Source organism: Argentina anserina, chromosome 2 (genome assembly GCF_933775445.1).
Source record: "Argentina anserina chromosome 2, drPotAnse1.1, whole genome shotgun sequence".
Taxonomy (NCBI): Eukaryota; Viridiplantae; Streptophyta; class Magnoliopsida; order Rosales; family Rosaceae; genus Argentina; species Argentina anserina.
This window is the reverse complement of record NC_065873.1, coordinates 17,151,397-17,170,394: the sequence shown is the minus strand read 5'-3', so window position 1 is coordinate 17,170,394 and position 18,998 is coordinate 17,151,397. Positions and strand designations below refer to the sequence as shown.

General features: G+C 38.2%; 3 protein-coding genes across 3 annotated transcripts in view; 2 read left to right on the top strand and 1 right to left on the bottom strand.

The window, feature by feature from the left end:
- The window catches only part of LOC126783431 (nuclear transport factor 2), a 58,644-nt gene that overhangs the window by 32,867 nt on the left and 6,779 nt on the right, over positions 1-18,998 (bottom strand). The window lies entirely within an intron of this gene.
- LOC126783428 (uncharacterized) lies at positions 12,627-14,743 on the top strand. Its single transcript, XM_050508898.1, has 2 exons — positions 12,627-13,440; positions 13,540-14,743. The coding sequence occupies exons 1-2, from the start codon at positions 12,891-12,893 to the stop codon at positions 14,556-14,558; spliced, it is 1,569 nt and encodes a 522-aa protein (XP_050364855.1). The 5' UTR covers positions 12,627-12,890; the 3' UTR covers positions 14,559-14,743.
- Positions 15,802-18,444, top strand: LOC126783426 (galacturonosyltransferase 8). The gene is made up of 3 exons (XM_050508895.1): positions 15,802-16,126; positions 16,235-17,482; positions 17,835-18,444. Exons 1-3 carry the CDS (start codon positions 15,962-15,964, stop codon positions 18,108-18,110), a joined length of 1,689 nt encoding a protein of 562 aa, XP_050364852.1. The 5' UTR covers positions 15,802-15,961; the 3' UTR covers positions 18,111-18,444.

Genomic DNA, 18,998 nt, shown 5'->3' with positions numbered 1-18,998 from the left:
ACGCGTCACATATCCACGAACTCGTATCGACGAGCTCTACAACTTCCGTGAAGAAAGTTTTCACAACCGAGCGACGAAATAAAAGTCAATAAATTCGTTCGGAAACGTAACGTTTTCTTATTAAACGTTCTCGGAACGTTTCCGTTCCCGTTTCGTAACGTTTGCAAGTAATCATATTCGGTTTAAATCAAACTTCACAACTTAATAGAATTTGATTAAATCAAATATCGTTTAAAAACGAGGGTTATTACAAATACAAGTCTGAAGTTGCAAGTGCCAAGAAATTTGTTGTTGGAAAATTTCTGAATTGTAAGATGAGTGATGCCAAGTCTGTGGTGAAGCAAGTGGAAGAACTCCAGATTACTGCTCATGAATTAGTTGCTGAAGGTATGGGACTCAATGAGACTTTTCTTGTTGCTTCCATTATTGAAAAGTTACCTCCCTCTTGGAAGGATTTTAAGATTTATCTCAAGCACCTATCTGAAGAGATGACCCTTGAGCAATTGATTCTTAAGCTTCGTGTGGAGGAAGAGAATCGAAAGAATGAAAAATCTGATTGGTCCTCAATGGAAGCAAAAGCCAATGTGATTGAAGGCAATACTTCTAGGTCCAAGTTTTCTCACAATCAGAAGAAGAGAAAAGATAATGCCAAGAGAGCACTTACTGCCCCAAAAGCTGTTATGTTCAAAAAGAAAATTCAAGGTGCATGTTGGGTGTGCGGGAAGCCTGGTCATAAAGCTATGGATTGTCGCCACAAGAAGGACAAGCCTGCTGAAAATAAAAATCAGGCAAACATGGCAGAAGACCAATTTATTGTTGTTGTATCTGAAGTAAATTTGATGACCAATAGCAATGATTGGTGGATTGACACAGGTGCATCAAGGCATGTGTGTGCTGAAATGAGCATGTTTACAACATATGTGCAAGGATCTGGTGGAGAGAACCTTTATATGGGAAACTCTAGCACTGCTGCAATTGAAGAAAAAGGAAAAGTGATACTGAAACTCACTTCTGGAAAAGAACTTGCACTCACCAATGTGTTCCATGTTCCTGAGATTAGAAAGAATCTAATTTCTGGTTCTCTTCTTATCAACAAAGGCTTTAAGTTAGTCTTTGAAACTGATAAATTTGTACTCACCAAGGGTGGCATGTATGTAGGAAAAGGTTATCTTTCTGAGGGGTTGTTCAAACTCAATGTAATTCCTACTGCTGATATTAATAATAATAATAATGCAGGCAATAGCACTGCTTCTATTTACTTCCTTGATTCAGTTGATTTACGGCATGAAAGATTAGGTCATGTGAATTATCGTTCTCTAAACATGATGATAAACTTGGGTTTGTTACCAAAATGCAAGCCTAAATTAGAATGCATATCAAACAGCAGAAATAATGCTGATAAGCATAAATGTGAAGTCTGTATTGAATCAAAATATGCAAGGCACTCTTACAAATCTGTTGAAAAATCCAATGAAGTGCTTGGACTGATTCATAGTGATCTTTGTGACTTCCAATCAACTCCAAGTAGATCTGGAAAGAATTATTATATTACTTTCATCGATGATTGTAGCAAATTTTGCTATGTCTATTTAATAACAAGTAAAGATGAAGCTTTAAGTATGTTTAAGATATATAAAGCTGAAGTTGAAAATCAATTAGACAAGAAGATAAAAATACTGAGATCAGATCGTGGTGGAGAATACATATCAAATGAATTCTCTGAATTTTGTTCTACACATGGAATTATTCATCAAACAACAACACCCTACACTCCAATGCAAAATGGAGTTGCTGAGCGTAAGAACAGAACTCTCAAAGAAATGATGAATTCCATGTTAAATAGTTCAGGTGCTCCACAAAGTTTATGGGGTGAAGCTCTATTATATGCAAACTCAATATTGAATAAAATTCCTCTTAAAAGGAATGATCAGTCCCCATATGAAATCTGGAAAGGAAGGCCACCTTCATATAAAACTATGAAAGTGTGGGGTTGTCTTGCAAAAGTGAGAGTTCCTCCTCTAAAAATGCAAACGGTTGGACCTAAAACAGTAGACTGTGTATATATTGGACCTGCAATTAATAGTGCAGCAAATAGATTTTTAGTTCACAAATCTGGAAATGAAGAAGTGCATGTGAACACGATTCTTGAGTCCAATGAAGATGAATTCTTTGAGGATATATTTCCATACAAAGATAGATTAAGTACTCCAAAGAAAAGAGTACATGAAGATTCAAATACATAGAAAAATAATAACAATGCTTCTACGTCAAAGGTTCAAAACCAAGAATTGGAACCAAGAAGAAGCAAAAGAGCAAGAGTTGCAAAAGACTTTGGTCCGGATTTTGTGGCACTTACTGAACAAGAACCTCAAACATATAAGGCTGCAATGGCATCTGCAGAAGCACCTTATTGGAAGGAAGCAATCCAAAGTGAAGTGGAATCCATTATGAATAACCATACATGGAAATTGGTTGATTTACCACCTGGATGTAAACCAATTGGTTATAAATGGATATTCAAAAGGAAATTAAAACCATATGGTTCCATAGATAAATATAAAGCAAGACTAGTCGCAAAAGGTTTTCGACAAAAAGAAGATCTTGATTTCTTTGACACCTATTCTCCGGTCACTCGAATTACTTCCATTCGAATGTTAATAGCAATTGCTGCTATATATGATCTTGAAATACACCAGATGGATGTCAAGACGGCATTCTTAAATGGAGAATTAGAGGAAGAAATCTATATGGAACAACCCGAAGGCTTCATTGTTAAAGGGCAAGAGAAGAAAGTCTGTAAACTTGTTAAATCGTTATATGGACTTAAACAAGCCCCAAAACAATGGCATGAGAAGTTTGATTATACAATGATGTTTGCTGGATTCAAAATAAACGAGTGTGATAAATGTGTTTATATCAAGCAAACTAAAAATGCTTGCATCATTGTATGTTTATACGTGGATGACATGTTGATAATGGGAACTAACAAGGACATTATCAACTCCACAAAGAAGATGCTTAGTTCCAAATTTGAAATTAAAGATATGGGATTAGCAAATTTAATCCTTGGAGTGAGAAATAAAAGAGATAGTAATGGCTATACACTCACTCAATCTCATTATGTGGAGAAAGTACTAAAGAAATTTGGACACTATGATGATAAGACAATGATGACTCCATTTGATCCAACATGTAAGCTTGCAAAGAATAATGGTGAAAGTGTGTCTCAATTGGAATACACGCAAATAATAGGAAGCTTGATGTACATTAAGAATTGTACAAGACCGGATTTGGCTTATTCTATAACTCGATTAAGTCAATATTCAAGCAATCCTAATAAAGACCATTGGCATGCTTTGATAAGAGTACTAAGGTACTTAAAGTATACAATGGACTACGATCTACATTATACAAAATATCCTCCTGTTTTGGAAGGATATAGTGATGCAAATTGGATTTCGGGTAGTACAGAAAGTAAGTCCACAAGTGGTTATGTGTTTACACTTGGTGGAGGAGCCGTGTCATGGAAGTCATCCAAACAAACTTGTATAGCACGATCTACAATGGAATCAGAATTCTTTGCCATGGATACATCTGCCGAAGAAGCCGAATGGCTTAGAAATTTTGTTGAAGATATTCCATTGTGGCCTAAGCCTCTAACACCCCTTTGTATTCATTGTGATAATATGGCTACCTTACATAGAGCCAAAAACAAAATATACAATGGGAAATCTAGGCATATAAGGCGAAGACATGCTACAATACGACAATTGCTCTCTAATGGAGTAATAGCATTGGACTACATCAAATCAAAGGAAAATTTAGCCGATCCTTTGACCAAAGGCCTACCTAAAGAGCAAGTCGTATTTACATCGAGGGGAATGGGTCTCAAGCCAATACAATGAATCATTACTTGGCGGAAACCTCACCTAGCAACATTGGAGATCCCATGGTCTAGGTTCAATAGGCAAACTGGTTAAGGAAGATTCAAAAGTATGACACATATGTGCCTATTCCTATGATGTAACAATGTGTGTAATCCGTTGACGATTAAGGGATGAATATTAATTTATTCTTAATAATGCTAATAACTTTCTAAAGTGGGATAGAACGGACTATTCTTAATTAGCATTACCTATATGAGAGTGATGTGGGTCGCATCCATGAGAATTAATATGGCTAAATTCTCTAGAGCTCTTATGAAGTCGGGATTTGTTCAGGCCAAAATGAACACAACCGTATAAATTTGAAATGTGAAGATGATATATGTGTGATACTTGTTGTCTTGTATTAGTACCATATAGTGAACAGTTCAAGATGAAAAATTTCACTATTTCACTAGGTAATACCGATAAGTTATTACTAGGAATGGTTCAAGTCCAAAAGACACCATTTCCGACGCATATTGATTCTATTTTCTCTGAAATGACGTTAAGTTACGACGATTAATATGTAGCTTATTTTCTATTCAAATGTGGGGTATTTTCTGATTTGAATAGAAAATGTGGGGTATTGTTGGAGAATTTCTGGGTAAAAATGAATTGTGGAAATGGAACAAATCAAACAAACGTGTCTTTTGGAATGAAAGGACACGACTTCTGGTTTTCAACTAAAGTGAATAGTCATACCCTTTCAAAGCATCACCAATCTTTTATATAAGGATGACAAACCAAAGCAGATGGTTAGTTAATTAATTTTCTCCTCTCTCTTCTTTCCTCAATATTTCTGAGAAACACAAAGTAGAATTTGCCAGGAATTCAATTGAAGTGCTTCGATTGAATTCGATAGTTGTATCCTGCAAGACAGACGTCCAAAGATCTACAAGCACAAGTGTAGAGGCGAATTTCTGTTTTAGGAGATTGCAACAAGCAAGCCTCTATCAAAATCAACAAGTCAGTTTCTTTGTTTTCAATCCTCTTGATTTCAGTTTAATTGAAATTGATATTACTGTATTCATAGAATTGAAATTGTGTTCTTCAAATTCATTTTATAGTTGTAATATTACTGTATTTATAGAATTGGAATTGGGTTCTTAAAACTCAATTTACTGTTGTAATTAGAAGTATAAATCAAAGGCTATTTTATACAACATCGTGTGTTGATTAAGTTGATTCCATTACTTACTGAACCTGTGTTCTAACATATCACTTATGGTTTAGAGATTTCTCTTTTCCTTCTGTTTGAGTGAGGAACCTATTTAACGATCAAGCTATTTGTCGACAGTAAATATTCAGGGAAGGGTCGGCAAGGGAGATGGTGTTTGTTGCCATTGTCCACAATAGTGAGGTTCTTTATAGAATGGAAGCGTCTGATAAGCAGTAAGTAGCTCTTCAACTACAGGTTTAGAGTTTGTTCAAACTCTTCCAGTGGAATCCAGCTTAATTTCTTGAGGTGATGATTTTGGTGGACGAAAAAATACCAATTGTTGGTGAGAATACAAATCTCATATCATGCATGACCCAGTTGAATTAGAGGTGTGTTAATTACAAACCACATGAAGGTTATGTTTTTGTCATGCAGTGGCCTTTTCTTTCGCTCAAAGATACCTCATAGGCTAGTGGGTTACGTATTTGCATAGCAGACAAATTTTTGTAACCTCTAGCAGATAACTCTTGGAGTTTAGATGTAATATCTAGCTACTATGTCCAGCCGCTGTTGAATCAGGATTACTTCTTGTTGTGGCAATTTTTTTGGACCACCTGCTGCTGCAAAATCTCGTTTTCGGCCAAACTTATGGACATTGATCAATCTTGAAGCTACCGTACTGATCATCAGCTTGTGGGACAATCAGGAAGTTCTTGACTTATCGATGAGACGATGACACAGATTGTTCTATGAAATGAAACTTGTGCGTAATCTTTGGCAACTAAAAAGCCATCTTATTTTGGTATGCATAAAAATCTTTTTTGTTTTCACCATCTTTAACTAAGTAGATACTAGATAGACAATTAAGGGCGGATTCATTCATGGGCGAACCTAGGCTGGGTTTTCAACACTGGGTTTGGAATATAAAGTTTTCTGAAGAAAATCAATGTAAAAATGCCAGAAATCCAGTGAAGGTGGGAGGAAGAAGACGACTTACAACGTGAGTCGAATCCTCTCATAACATTCCTCTCCTAATTTTGCCTCAGATTAACTTCTAAACCGTTCATTCTTTATGGACGGCCGCGATCCCTCTTGCTTGATTTTTGGTGGAAATTTTTGTCCTTCTCATATATGACATCATTCTATTTCTCTTTCTCAATTCTCAATCTTTCTAAGGATTTTTTGCCGAACACTTCAATTTTCTTCATCTTTGTGTTCATATGCTATATTGAACGGAAGTCAGATTTCATGGGTATTACAAGATGGGCACTAATCTGAGTAATGTCCATACCTTCAAAATGTTTAAATCAGAAACTTGGGTTTAATTTTGAACTTGGGGGCCTCCCATATGGGTTATTTAGTACTCTTTCTTCGGCCTCCCATTCCCATATGGATTTGTTCATAAGTTATTTGAGATCGTTTGTGTTGATGAGCATTAGGAGTTATGTCTGATTAGTACATATGAGTGGGTAAAGTTGTTATCGGTACATGTTGCAAAAAAAAAAATTGAAGTTTTGGGACATATGAGTGAAGAAACAAGGATGGAGGTAGGGGCGGAACTAGGAATTCAAGATGGGTAGGGCTACTTTTATGCATACAAATTTTTGTTTGAGGTTTAGAACCCAATGGGAGGCTCATACTCATGCCTTTACTATTTAAATTCAAAAATACAACAGGAGAGACATAAAACCAAAACCCTGTAAATTTAAAATGACAACAATCATAATATAAAAACTAACCGAATGATACCCTCCGAGGTCCTAACTTTGTAAACTCCTCAATTACATCATCATTGTGAACACTATCAACAAACTCTTTCTCAATGTAGAGAACCATCAAATCATCAAGAAAGTCATCTTCCATCCTATTTCGAAGTCTAGTTTTCAAAATATTCATAGATGAAAATGCTCTCTCGGTAGTTTCTGTACATACTGGCAGAGTTAATACAAGACATATCAATCTATAAAGAATTGGAAAAAATCCGACTTTCTTGATTCAACTAACCGCCGACGTAGATCAGACATAGAAGTTGTATTTACAAATCTTAGATCACTCTGAACATCTGATAGAAAAAATCCACACTTCATCTCTAAATGTGATTGTGAGTTTTGTTGACTCTTCTGATATGCTTGCTCTAGAGATGGAGTGTGGATTTTTTCTATCAGATGTTGAGAGTGATCTAAGATTTGCAAATACAACTTCTATGTCTGATTTATGTCGGTGGTTAGTTGAATCAAGAAAGTCGGATTTTTTTCCAATTCTTTATAGATTGATATGTCTTGTATTAACTCTGCCAATATCTACAGCAACTACCGAGAGAGCATTTTCATCTATGAATATTTTGAAAACTAGACTTCGAAATAGGATGGAAGATGACTTTCTTGATGATTTGATGGTTCTCTACATTGAGAAAGAGTTTGTTGATAGTGTTCACAATGATGATGTAATTGAGTAGTTTACAAAGTTAGGACCTCAGATGGTATCATTCGGTTAGTTTTTATATTATGATTATTGTCATTTTAAATTTACAGGGTTTTGGTTTTATGTCCCTTCTGTTGTATTTTTGAATTTAAATAGTAAAGACGTGAGGATGAGCCTCCCATTGGGTTCCAAACCTCAAACAAAAATTTGTATGCATAAAAGTAGCCCTACCCATCTTGAATTCCTAGTTCCGCCCCTGTCAATCAGCAGACTAGTGATGAATTCCAACCTTGGCAAGCATGTCCACTGACCCACATCACACAACTGAGGAAGTCGGTGGAATAAGAGTTAAGATTAGCTATAACTTTTTTTTTATCTGGGCTGCATGGCTGGTATAACCCTACCAGCTCGCCACTTACTTCCGTCCCTGGATGGAGGTGAGAATTGGAGGTGCGGTCTGAGATTATCATGTTGGTGGAAGTGAGTTATGGGGGAGGGGGTCAGGAGAGCTTCTCTAGGGAACACTTGTTTTAGGAGATAAATCAGCAAATTTTCTCTACAGTTATCAAATGGAGCTTTTCTTTTTTGCCCCGGCTGACCAAATTTTCTGGATCCACTACTAAAGACAATGCCTGTGATTTTAGCTCAGCATCTAAGTAGATACTAGATAGAAAATACCTGTGATTTTGTCTCAGTAACGACTGTTTATCATTAGGATAAAATAGTATCTGTATCATTGTGTAACGACTCTAAAATTTCGAGCCCAAAAACTCAAAATTTCAAAGTCGTTAGAACACCAAAAACAATCTCAAAGAAATTGAAATCATTTAACGTGCACAGCGGATCATCTCTGAGTTCCAAATACAACTCAGTCAAACCGATTATTACAAACCAAATTTATAATTCGACATTACAATATGATGGGAAAATGTAATAATCCTCACAAACTCTCACAAAGCTCACAAATAAATTCACTCAAATTCTCACACACAAATCCACGCCAGAAATCTCACCACGAACAGGATACGAACGACTTTGAATCTCCGGAGTCGTCACTCAATCTCCGCTAATCAGTACCTGCGGAATTATCCCCTACACCATTGAATTGGTGCACCGGGATTGTAAACACAACCCGGTAAGCTTATAGCTCGTATGAGTAAAATGACAATACAGTTCGCATATCAATATATACGAAAAATCACAATCAACAATATAAATGCCCTCATGAGTCAATGGACGGCCCATCTGGTTGTCCCAAAGAAATATGAAATAAAACGCTCATGAGAAATTAAGTAACCCTTCTGGTTACCTAAATGCATTTATAATACGGGTACCAAGAACGCTGGTACACATCTGTTACCCCTCTCGTAATACACCGCTGATATTGGATAGCCACCCGCTACCCAACATCCAAAACAGTCTGAGTACCCATGAGCAGATAACCACCCGTTACCTCACATGCAGTACTACGCTGATATTGGGCAACCACCCGCTACCCAACATCCAAAACAATCTGAGTACTCATGAGTAGATAGCCACCCGTTACCTCACATGTAGTACTATGGCTGACAGACTAGAGCTCTAACTGTATCGTAACTTTCGCCCGGCCAAAGGCTAGGTTCCGACTTGCCAACACGTACAATAATCTCACATCATATTGTACAAAATCAAGTCCGAAGACAAATCGACATTTTAACAATCACTGTGTTAATAACACGTACAATAATCACACATCATATTGTACTATTCAAAATTATGCTCGATATAATCTCAATTAAATCGTAACAGTATATTATATAGCAAACTATATATATTCGTACTTATTTACCATTTATACTGTATATATATAGTCTACTATATCCTATACATGTCATATTTCACAACACATGCTCAATACCAATTTCTCGTCATTGAAATGACTATTTCTAATGAATTAATCACAGTATATAATATAATGAACTATACATATATGTACTTATTACCATTTATACAGTATATATGTAATCCACTATATTGTATACATGTTTGTAATTCATTATTAAATACTCTTGCAAAATATTGAATCACCGCGAGGGTAGATTTGTAAATACGTAAGATTTTACTCACCTTATTGACTTGAGCGATATTCCACAATTTCCGAAGATAATTCATTTCCTCGATTTAACGATCACCTTGAAAAGATAAGAAAAGAATTTAGAATCGTTTCGTAAACCTTTAAATGCCGAAACAGTAATAATCGGTTACTGTTAAGCAATTTTCGGTTATACGAAGTTACTGTTCACTGTTACTATTCACGATTACTGTACAAATACACAATTAATACGTATTTATGTACGTATAAATACTATATACGTATTTATGTACGTATAAATACTATATACGTATTTCTGTACGTATAAATATTATATACGTATTTCTGTACGTATAAATATTATATATGTATTTCTGTACGTATAAATATTATATACGTATTTATGTACGTATACGTACTGTTTAAATGTAAATACAATTTCAGTAAATAAAATTTACTAAATTACCCTTTTACAAATTACTTTTTACATTTATTGAAATTAATTTATATTTACATTTACCGTAGGTAAAATTTAATTACATTTACCGTACGTAAATAAAATTTACATTTACCATTACCGTTACACAGTAAATTACCAAAATACCCTTCTCGGAATCACTGTTCACGCGCCGCCGCACGTGGCGGCGCGTGGGGTGCACGCGCCACTCGCCGGCGACCGCGCGTGGGGCCCACGCGCCTACTCCGACACCGGAGCGTATCGCGTCACCTCCGCCCCAAAAACCATCCTCTCCTCCTCCTCCACCTTCCTACGGTCTCCGACCACCCATAGCTTGCCCCATACTCCCACACGCGCCGCCTCTAGGCGGCGGTATCCCTCTCCTCCATCCACCTCCGATTCTCCACAAAAAAACCTCCAAAATCAACACAACAACATCACAACTCATTCAATTTCACAACCCTTACCTCTATCACGCCGTGGAAGCACCGGAGGATCGCCGACAAGCTCGAACCAGTCGGTCTTGGCTCGGTGACGTGGAACGAGTCTCCACGACGGCGAGAGACAGTGCGTCGACCTCGGGGTCGACTGCAGGAGGCCGTGCGACGCTCGTAGTGCCGGCGGTGTGGCTCACGGACGTGCGGTGGTGGAGATCGGGGAGGGAGAGCGAAGGTTTCGGGAGAGAGTGTCGAGAGGGAGAGAGGGAGGCGGGCTGAATGGGAGAGAGAGGGTGCGGGGTGAGGGTTTCCAGAAATGGAAACCCTAACTCCTATAATTATCTATTTATACTAGTTTCCAAATCGGAAACTAACTTCCGACGTTAATAACTTTTACGTACGTCGTCCGATTAAAACGCGTCACATATCCACGAACTCGTAACGATGCACTCTACAACTTTCGTGAAGAAAGTTTTCGCAACCGGGCGACGAAATAAAAGTCGATAAATTCGTTCGGAAACGTAACGTTTTCTTATTAAACGTTCTCGGAACGTTTCCGTTTCCGTTTCGTAACGTTTGCAAACAATCATATTCATTTAAACTGAAATTCATGTCTTTATAGAACTCAAATTAATTAATGTATTTGAAATTTAGGGTTATTACACATTGCATGATTCAATTAGTTTCCTATGAGATGGAACGTAAATGAAGGCATGATTACCAGACCATTAATTTTGCTATTAAAGCTCAACCACTGCACAAAGCATCCAAAGGGTTCTGTTAGCAGAGGGAGACCTACATAATTACTTTACTAGAAAAGGGGATTCAGTGATTCACTAGTCAAAAACCTAAAGCATATAAGAATGAACGATTGAATCTGCCAAATTGACTGTCGGTAAACACAAATCATAACGGATCATTCATCATCATGAGTAGAAGAGAGTGACAACAGATAATAAGAGAAGGGTCCATTGTTTTGTAAGGTGAAAAGCTAGATACCAAGACTATGCATGCCATTGGCATGGGAAGCACTTGAGTATCCATGAGTGAATTTCCATGTGCACTTAAGCTAGGCATCCATTCAATAACTCCTTACCTCCCAAATTACACTTCTGTTTCTCTCTTTTCCTACATATTATTGAGCATATTTGTCCTCGTCTCTTTACAGAGTGGCCCTTTGATTGCCTAATTGATTTCAATGCATGACTTGGGTTTGAAGCAAGTAACTGTTGCAGTAGTAAACACCGGTTGGTGATGGGTTGGTGTTTGTGGAGGGTCAGTGTCTCAAACTCTCAATGAGTTTTAGACAATGCTTTAGTTTCCCTTTGGGCACTTGGATCTACATAATTCTTGATCTGTGCTATTGTTCTCCAATATGCGTAATTAGGCTTAACAGATATATTGGTGAATTAGTTTTCTGGTGTATAAAGTTCTATCTCTTTGCAAACGATTTTGTCCTAACATCATTCTATGAGTTGCGTTTGTAAATTAACAATCTAATATTGAGAAGTTAATCTCGTATACATTTAAACAGAGCATTCAAACAAACAATTAACATAAGAAGGCTGCATGTCATAGTTGAGGTGTTGCATGTTAATGATGCCAATTGAAGTTTCAAATTATGACCACAGTTGGTAGTTGATCAGTTACAAGGCTACTACATTCATGATTCTACTATTCCATGTTTAAGATGGGAAACATCTCACAGTTCTTTGATCTTTCTATCATTGGATACCGTTCGATCTATAGTTTCATTGTGGTGGCAACAGTACGTAGATAGAAATGAACATAGAATAATAGATACCATCTAGCTACTTGCAAATAACTATATGCATGTGAATAATCAGTCTTCAATGATCTGAGTTACAGTTGCTGTACAATCCTATGTCATTAGGATTATTATGTAATTTGGGAATCCTGTAATTATGAATACATTGTCTCTTATTAGAGTTAAACTACTACTTTCAGTTCTTTGAATTGTACTTACATAGTTATATATATACGCCCCAGTGTGTTTACGTTGAATAGAATCATCCGATATTCCAATTAACTACTCTACTGAGGATAAAAGTTGCAGAGAGGTTCAGTTAGGTAATTCCGAATTAGAAAAGGGAGCATCATTTGGTGGTTGTGGTTGTAGACGGGACAAGGAAAAGAGAAAGAAAAAGAAGAAAGTTTCCAAAAACTTGTCTTCTTCTTTTAGATTATTAATCCGTAGTTAGTTTTTCTGTAATCCTATATTGATACTTATTCACAGTCAATTTCCTATATTCACGGCCCTCTCGCTTCCAATTTCACACTTTTACTCTTCTGTTTGCTGCTCAAACAGAGCAGCTAGAGCAAACCAACCTTCCCCCACCTCCATTCTTGTTCATCAGTATCTTCACCCTTTTTTCTTTAGACCCCCAAGAACATCAAAATGTCTGAACTTTCTTTCTCCCCCAAGAACTCAAGTTTCTCTAGCATTGATCTCCTTGCCGATTTCTTCCATGTCTGTTACTCCATTCTGTCACATCCTCTGTACTTTTCCTACTTCATATTCTTCTCACCATACCTCCTCAAGCTTCTGTCTTTCCTATCTCCTCTGTTCATCACCACTGCTCTGCTTGTCCTAGCTTACCTCACTGTCTCTCCCAACTCCACCTCTGATCTTCCCAAGATCAAGGTGGGTTCTTGTTGCCTTGCCACCACTTACCAAACTGTTATAGCAAAACTACAGTACCCTAAGGTGGATCACAGCAATGGTGATGATCATGAAGAGTTTCGATCTCTCGAGGAGCTTGAAGTGTATAAAATTGTCTTTGACACATCTAGTTTGGAAGTTGGGGGGTGCCCAGTTGAGGAAATGAGCTCAGAAGAAACCTCTGATGCATCAATTCCCCAAAGTTACAGTCTTGGAGGTACTGGCAATATTGGTTACTTCTTGGAAGTAGCAAGTGCAATTTTGGAAGAAATTAGAAGCAGCCCAGGTGAGGAAATGAGGTCAGAGCAAGCCTTTGATGCACCAATTGATCAAAGTTGCAGTCTTCAAGGAAGTAGCAACACTGATCATAATTTGGAAGGTGCAGGTGCAATTTGGGAAGAAAATGAAGAGATCCCAGATGAGAAAATTAGCCCAACACAAATCTTTGATGCAGCATTTGATGAAAGATCCAGTCCTGAAAGCAGTGAGAGTTCTGGTTATTTCTCGGAAGCTTCAAGTGCAATTTCGGAACAGAACCCAGTTGAGAAGACATGCTCATCACAAGTCTCTGATGCACCAGTTGATAAGAAGTCCAGTTCTGAAGGCAATGGCAGTACAGGTTATTTCTTTGAAGCTTCAAATGCAGTTCTGGAAGAAACTAGAGAGAACCTAGTTGAGAAGAAATGCTCATCACAAGTCTCCCATGCACCAATGGAAAATTGTTCCGTTCTTGAAGCCAAGGGTAGTACTGGTGTTGTGTTGGAAGCAGATGGTGTAATTTTGAGACAAAAAGCAGTTGAGGAAGAAAAAGAGGTCAAGCCACTAAGCTCATACTTCAAAAAAGTTGAAGAAAAAAGATTTGATAGAAGAGAATCCAAGGATAGAGATTTTGGTGCTAATGATGGAGGATTTAGATCTAAATCTATGGTGATTAATCCTCAAGTTCTAGGATCAAATCTTGGGAATCCAAATCTTGGGAGTTTTGGTTCAATGAGAAAAGAAAAAGAGTGGAGGAGGACACTGGCATGCAAGCTTTTTGAGGAGAGGCATCAAAATGTGGATGGAGGAGGTGAAGAAGGAATGGACATGCTTTGGGAGACATATGATGAGACAGAATCAGGTAAAGTTCTGCAGGGGATGAAGAGCAAGTCAAAGAAGCAGGGGAAGAAGATCAGTGGCAATAAGGATGACTACAATGAGGTGCATGGTGATAATAATGACGATGATGAAGATGAAGAATTGGATAATGGGCACTTGTGCTGCTTGCAGGCATTGAAGTTCTCAGCAGGGAAGATGAATTTGGGACATATGGGAAGGCCAAATCTTGTCAAGATTACCAAGGCGCTCAAAGGGTTTGGATGGTTGCATCATGTCACCAAGAATAGCAAGAAAGGGTACCGTTGATTTACTGATCTTTTTTTTTACCTTTGTTTATGGTAGTGGAATCGTGTGCACCGAGTAAAAATCACGCACAAGTAAATATGTCTTATATTTGTTTTACCACAAATGCATGTTTGTTTTTATTCCACCTTAATTAACATATAAACTGTGTTCATCTACATGATAATCATGAAATAAGAATATACTTTTCTCCTTGATTCATTTGTACCGAATGAGTGACAGGCTCCCTACCACCGCCTAACTCATTTATCAAGAGAGCTACTATGACCTAAGTGGCCACGACAATATGTCAACTCGTCATATGCCTAACTCGCACATCTTATTTTGTGCGCGAGAAGACATGACCACAGGTAAATTGTAATAGCCTGATAACTCGCTCAATGCATTTTGATATTTCTCCAGTATGTGTTAGAATAATGGAGGATAGGAGAATGTTGCCTTGGTGGTTTAATGATGAGGAGTCCCCTTTGGGTTACTAAAAGTCATATGGCGTGCCATAGTTGTAGTTCGTTTGCGAGACAACCAAATAGAAGCTGCACCCACATCATAATTCTATGCAACTTTAACCATACCTAATAGCTTGATGATCTTCTCATGGTGTGGGCATGAGCAAGCAGGACATTGACATGCCAAGTGCTTTGGCCTTTGAGAGTAGTACTTAACGACCGACACTATGCTTTACATTCTCAGTAAAAAAAACTAACACAGTTGAGTTACTCATTCAAGTTTTTCTTCGTTTTTTTTTAAGCAAGGAAAGACTAATACAAAGAGGAAAACTAAATCCAAACTAGAGGCACATGCACAATATTCATGGAAAGCTTTCCTTTCCATGTTTGCAGATCGGAGATAGAATGACTTAGATAGGTAAGAACATAAATAATGGTGGTCTACTCAATGAACTTGATTGTGTATTTTAATTGCTATCTAAGACTATCAATTGATTGTATTCTTCAAGTTTGGTCACAAAAAATTACCATCAGAACACACAGAATAGTCGGATTCACATTAATCAGTGAACAAGTCTTCATTTTTCAACTCTGAGGTCTCAAATCTTAGGCTATAAGCACGATTGTACACATTTTCCAACTTGGAGACTTGGAGTTCACATTTCAACCCTCCACACGAATAATTACATTTACTCATGGATTAATATGGTAAAAAGTACACTACCTCAGTACCTCTCAGTTACCACTAAACGAACAAGTCAAGAAAACACACACATCTCTACAAATTGGAGATTATAATAAGCACCGCAAAATCTCTCTCTCTTAAATCCGCGTTTTTTCACAGTTAATATTAATTTCATAGATTCAAATCATATATCATCACAAGTTGATGTCTTCTTCTGAGTGAGAGACAGAGAGAGTCTGTGTCACTGTGTCAGCCAAACCCCCCAAAACCCAACAATGCCGAATCCACGGCTCTCCGGCACCACCGCTAGAGGCGGAGCAGCCTCCTCCTTCAAGCTACTCGCCCTCGCCATCGCCGCCTGCGCCGTCGTCTTCTTCTTCTCCTCCATCACCTTCGTCTTCACTTCCTCCGCTGCAGACTCCTCCGATCTCGACGCCTCGGTATGCCTCTCACTCCAAATCTCAACTCTTTAGTAGAATTTCGCTTCGCATTTCCTAATCTCGCAACCAAATTTTGATTTTTTTTTTACTATGGATTTGGGGATTTAGGGTTTCAATTCTGGCTCTTTTGGATTGGGATCGACGAGAAGGTCGGTGCTGGCTTTGAAATCCGACCCGCTCAAGCCTCGGCTGGACCAGATCCGGAAGCAGGCCGAGGATCACCGAACCCTAGCCCTAGCTTACGCCAGCTATGCTCGGAAGCTGAAGCTCGAGAACGCAAAACTCGTCAGAATCTTCGCCGATCTGTCCCGGAACTACTCCGATCTCATGAACAAGCCGTCGTACCGAGCTCTGTTCGACTCCGATGGGATGTCAATCGATGAATCGGTGCTCCGGCAGTTCGAGAAGGAAGTGAAGGAGAGGATCAAGGTGACTAGGCAAGTGATCGCCGAGGCGAAAGAGTCTTTTGATAACCAGCTCAAGATTCAGAAGCTGAAAGATACGATTTTTCAAGTGAATGAGCAGCTGACCAAGGCCAAGAAGCAGGGAGCTTTCTCCAGCTTGATTGCCGCAAAGTCGATACCGAAGAGCCTGCATTGCGTCGCAATGCGGTTGATGGAGGAGAGGATCGCGCATCCGGAGAAGTATACTGATGAAGGGAAGCCGAAGCCGCCGGAGCTGGAGGATCCGAGTTTGTACCATTATGCTATATTTTCCGACAATGTGATTGCGGCGTCCGTGGTGGTGAACTCGGCGGTGAAGAATGCCAAGGAGCCGTGGAAGCATGTGTTCCATGTGGTGACTGATAAGATGAATCTCGGAGCAATGCAGGTTATGTTTAAGTTGAAGGAGTACAATGGGGCAAGAGTGGAGGTGAAGGCTGTGGAGGATTACAAGTTTTTGAATTCTTCGTATGTGCCGGTGCTTAAGCAATTGGAGAATGCCAAGTTGCAACAGTTTTACTTTGAGAATAAGCTTGAGAATGCAACTAAAGACACAACCAACATGAAGTTTAGGAACCCTAAGTATTTGTCTATATTGAACCACTTGAGGTTTTATTTGCCTGAAATGTACCCCAAGTTGAACAGAATTCTGTTTTTGGATGATGATATCGTTGTTCAGAAGGACTTGACGGGGTTGTGGAAGATTGATATGGATGGGAAGGTGAATGGGGCGGTTGAGACATGTTTTGGGTCCTTCCATCGTTATGCACAGTACATGAATTTCTCACACCCATTGATCAAGAAGAAGTTTAATCCCAATGCCTGCGCTTGGGCCTATGGAATGAACTTCTTTGATTTGGATGCTTGGCGAAGGGTGAACTGCACAGCAGATTATCACTACTGGCAGAATCTTGTAAGTGATGATATTCTTATTTTTCGTTTAGTGCTATTCTTGCCATGAATCCTTACATTATAAATCAATGTTTTTATATCTGTTAGTTATATATCCACTTTATTTGCAAATTGGTGGTGCATCTTTTATTATCGTTGCCATATATATATGCATCTTTTTGGCCTACTTAAGGGATTGATAAAGTTATCATTAGCTGTAATCGAACGGATGGAGAACTTGTGCTTTGTTGATGCTACAAGACATTTTCCTTGTTTCTGTTTCGGGATATCGTTGGGTTGATTTATTTTTATTGTGCTAATTCTTTAGCTGGTGCTTTATTGAGTAGAACTAACTATAAATGTGAATGTTGCAGAATGAGAATCGTACCTTGTGGAAATTGGGGACTTTACCCCCAGGTTTGATTACATTTTACTCGACGACAAAGCCACTGGACAAGTCATGGCATGTTCTGGGACTTGGCTATAATCCAAGCATCAGCATGGATGAGATTCGCAATGCTGCAGTGGTGCACTTTAATGGAAATATGAAGCCTTGGCTTGATATTGCCATGAATCAGTTCAAGCCAATCTGGGAGAAACATGTGGATTATGATTTAGAGTTTGTTCAGGGCTGCAACTTTGGAATGTAAATGACTCAAGTTGCTGGGGCTCTAGTCAGAGGATTTCCAAATGCTATTCTTGAAGCTAGTAAGCTATAATCCCTCGTTCAGGTTCTGTTGCTGTTCCTTTCAAGTCCAATTGTTCGTACTAGACATAGAAAAGATCGGCATCAATCTAAGTGTAGCATACTTGTTTTCTATGTCAGTCTTAGGTTTATTACAACTTGAGCTTACTTGGGATGCTAAATTATTCAATTGGTGATATATATCAGTAAACTTCCTTGAATTGTTTCTTGGACCCTGAAGATGTAAATCTCTTATTTCCAAATATATCCACTGAAAGTCTGAAACAATGTAGTTGACAGTTTTATGCACTCATACTTTATCGAATACTATTCTGTTCTTGCTAATGCAGTATGATTTTTTGTCATGACATGCAAGCTCATTACATTTCTACATTGCTGATACGTCATTACAATTCTGAATTCTCAGAGCTAAACTTATGTCTTTCATTGAGCTCATCTCCTTGCTTGGCCCCAAAAACATGCTAATAATCCTTTAGGATGCCTACCTTCTTACAATGGCTTGCATATTGAGGTATAACTCACAAGTAATCAAGTAATCTTGAAAACCGAGGAGCTAAGCCTGATTCTGTCCCCTGCTATTAGGTGTTTCTGCTGTTGCCGTAGTAGGCCTTGTCATGCTTGATTTGATGCAATGCAACCAAACTCATAAAATCCATTTTCTTTAGTGTGAATTTAGGCGGATGTTGACAACAAGCGCATGCGGTGATTTGTTTTATCATTTTTCGTTTTGCATAAAAAAATATCCAAAAAGGTGCAATCACTACAATGTTACTTGGGAAAAAACCAAGAAGCAGCATTGAGAACAATTTGAATTATTTGGAATATAATTTAG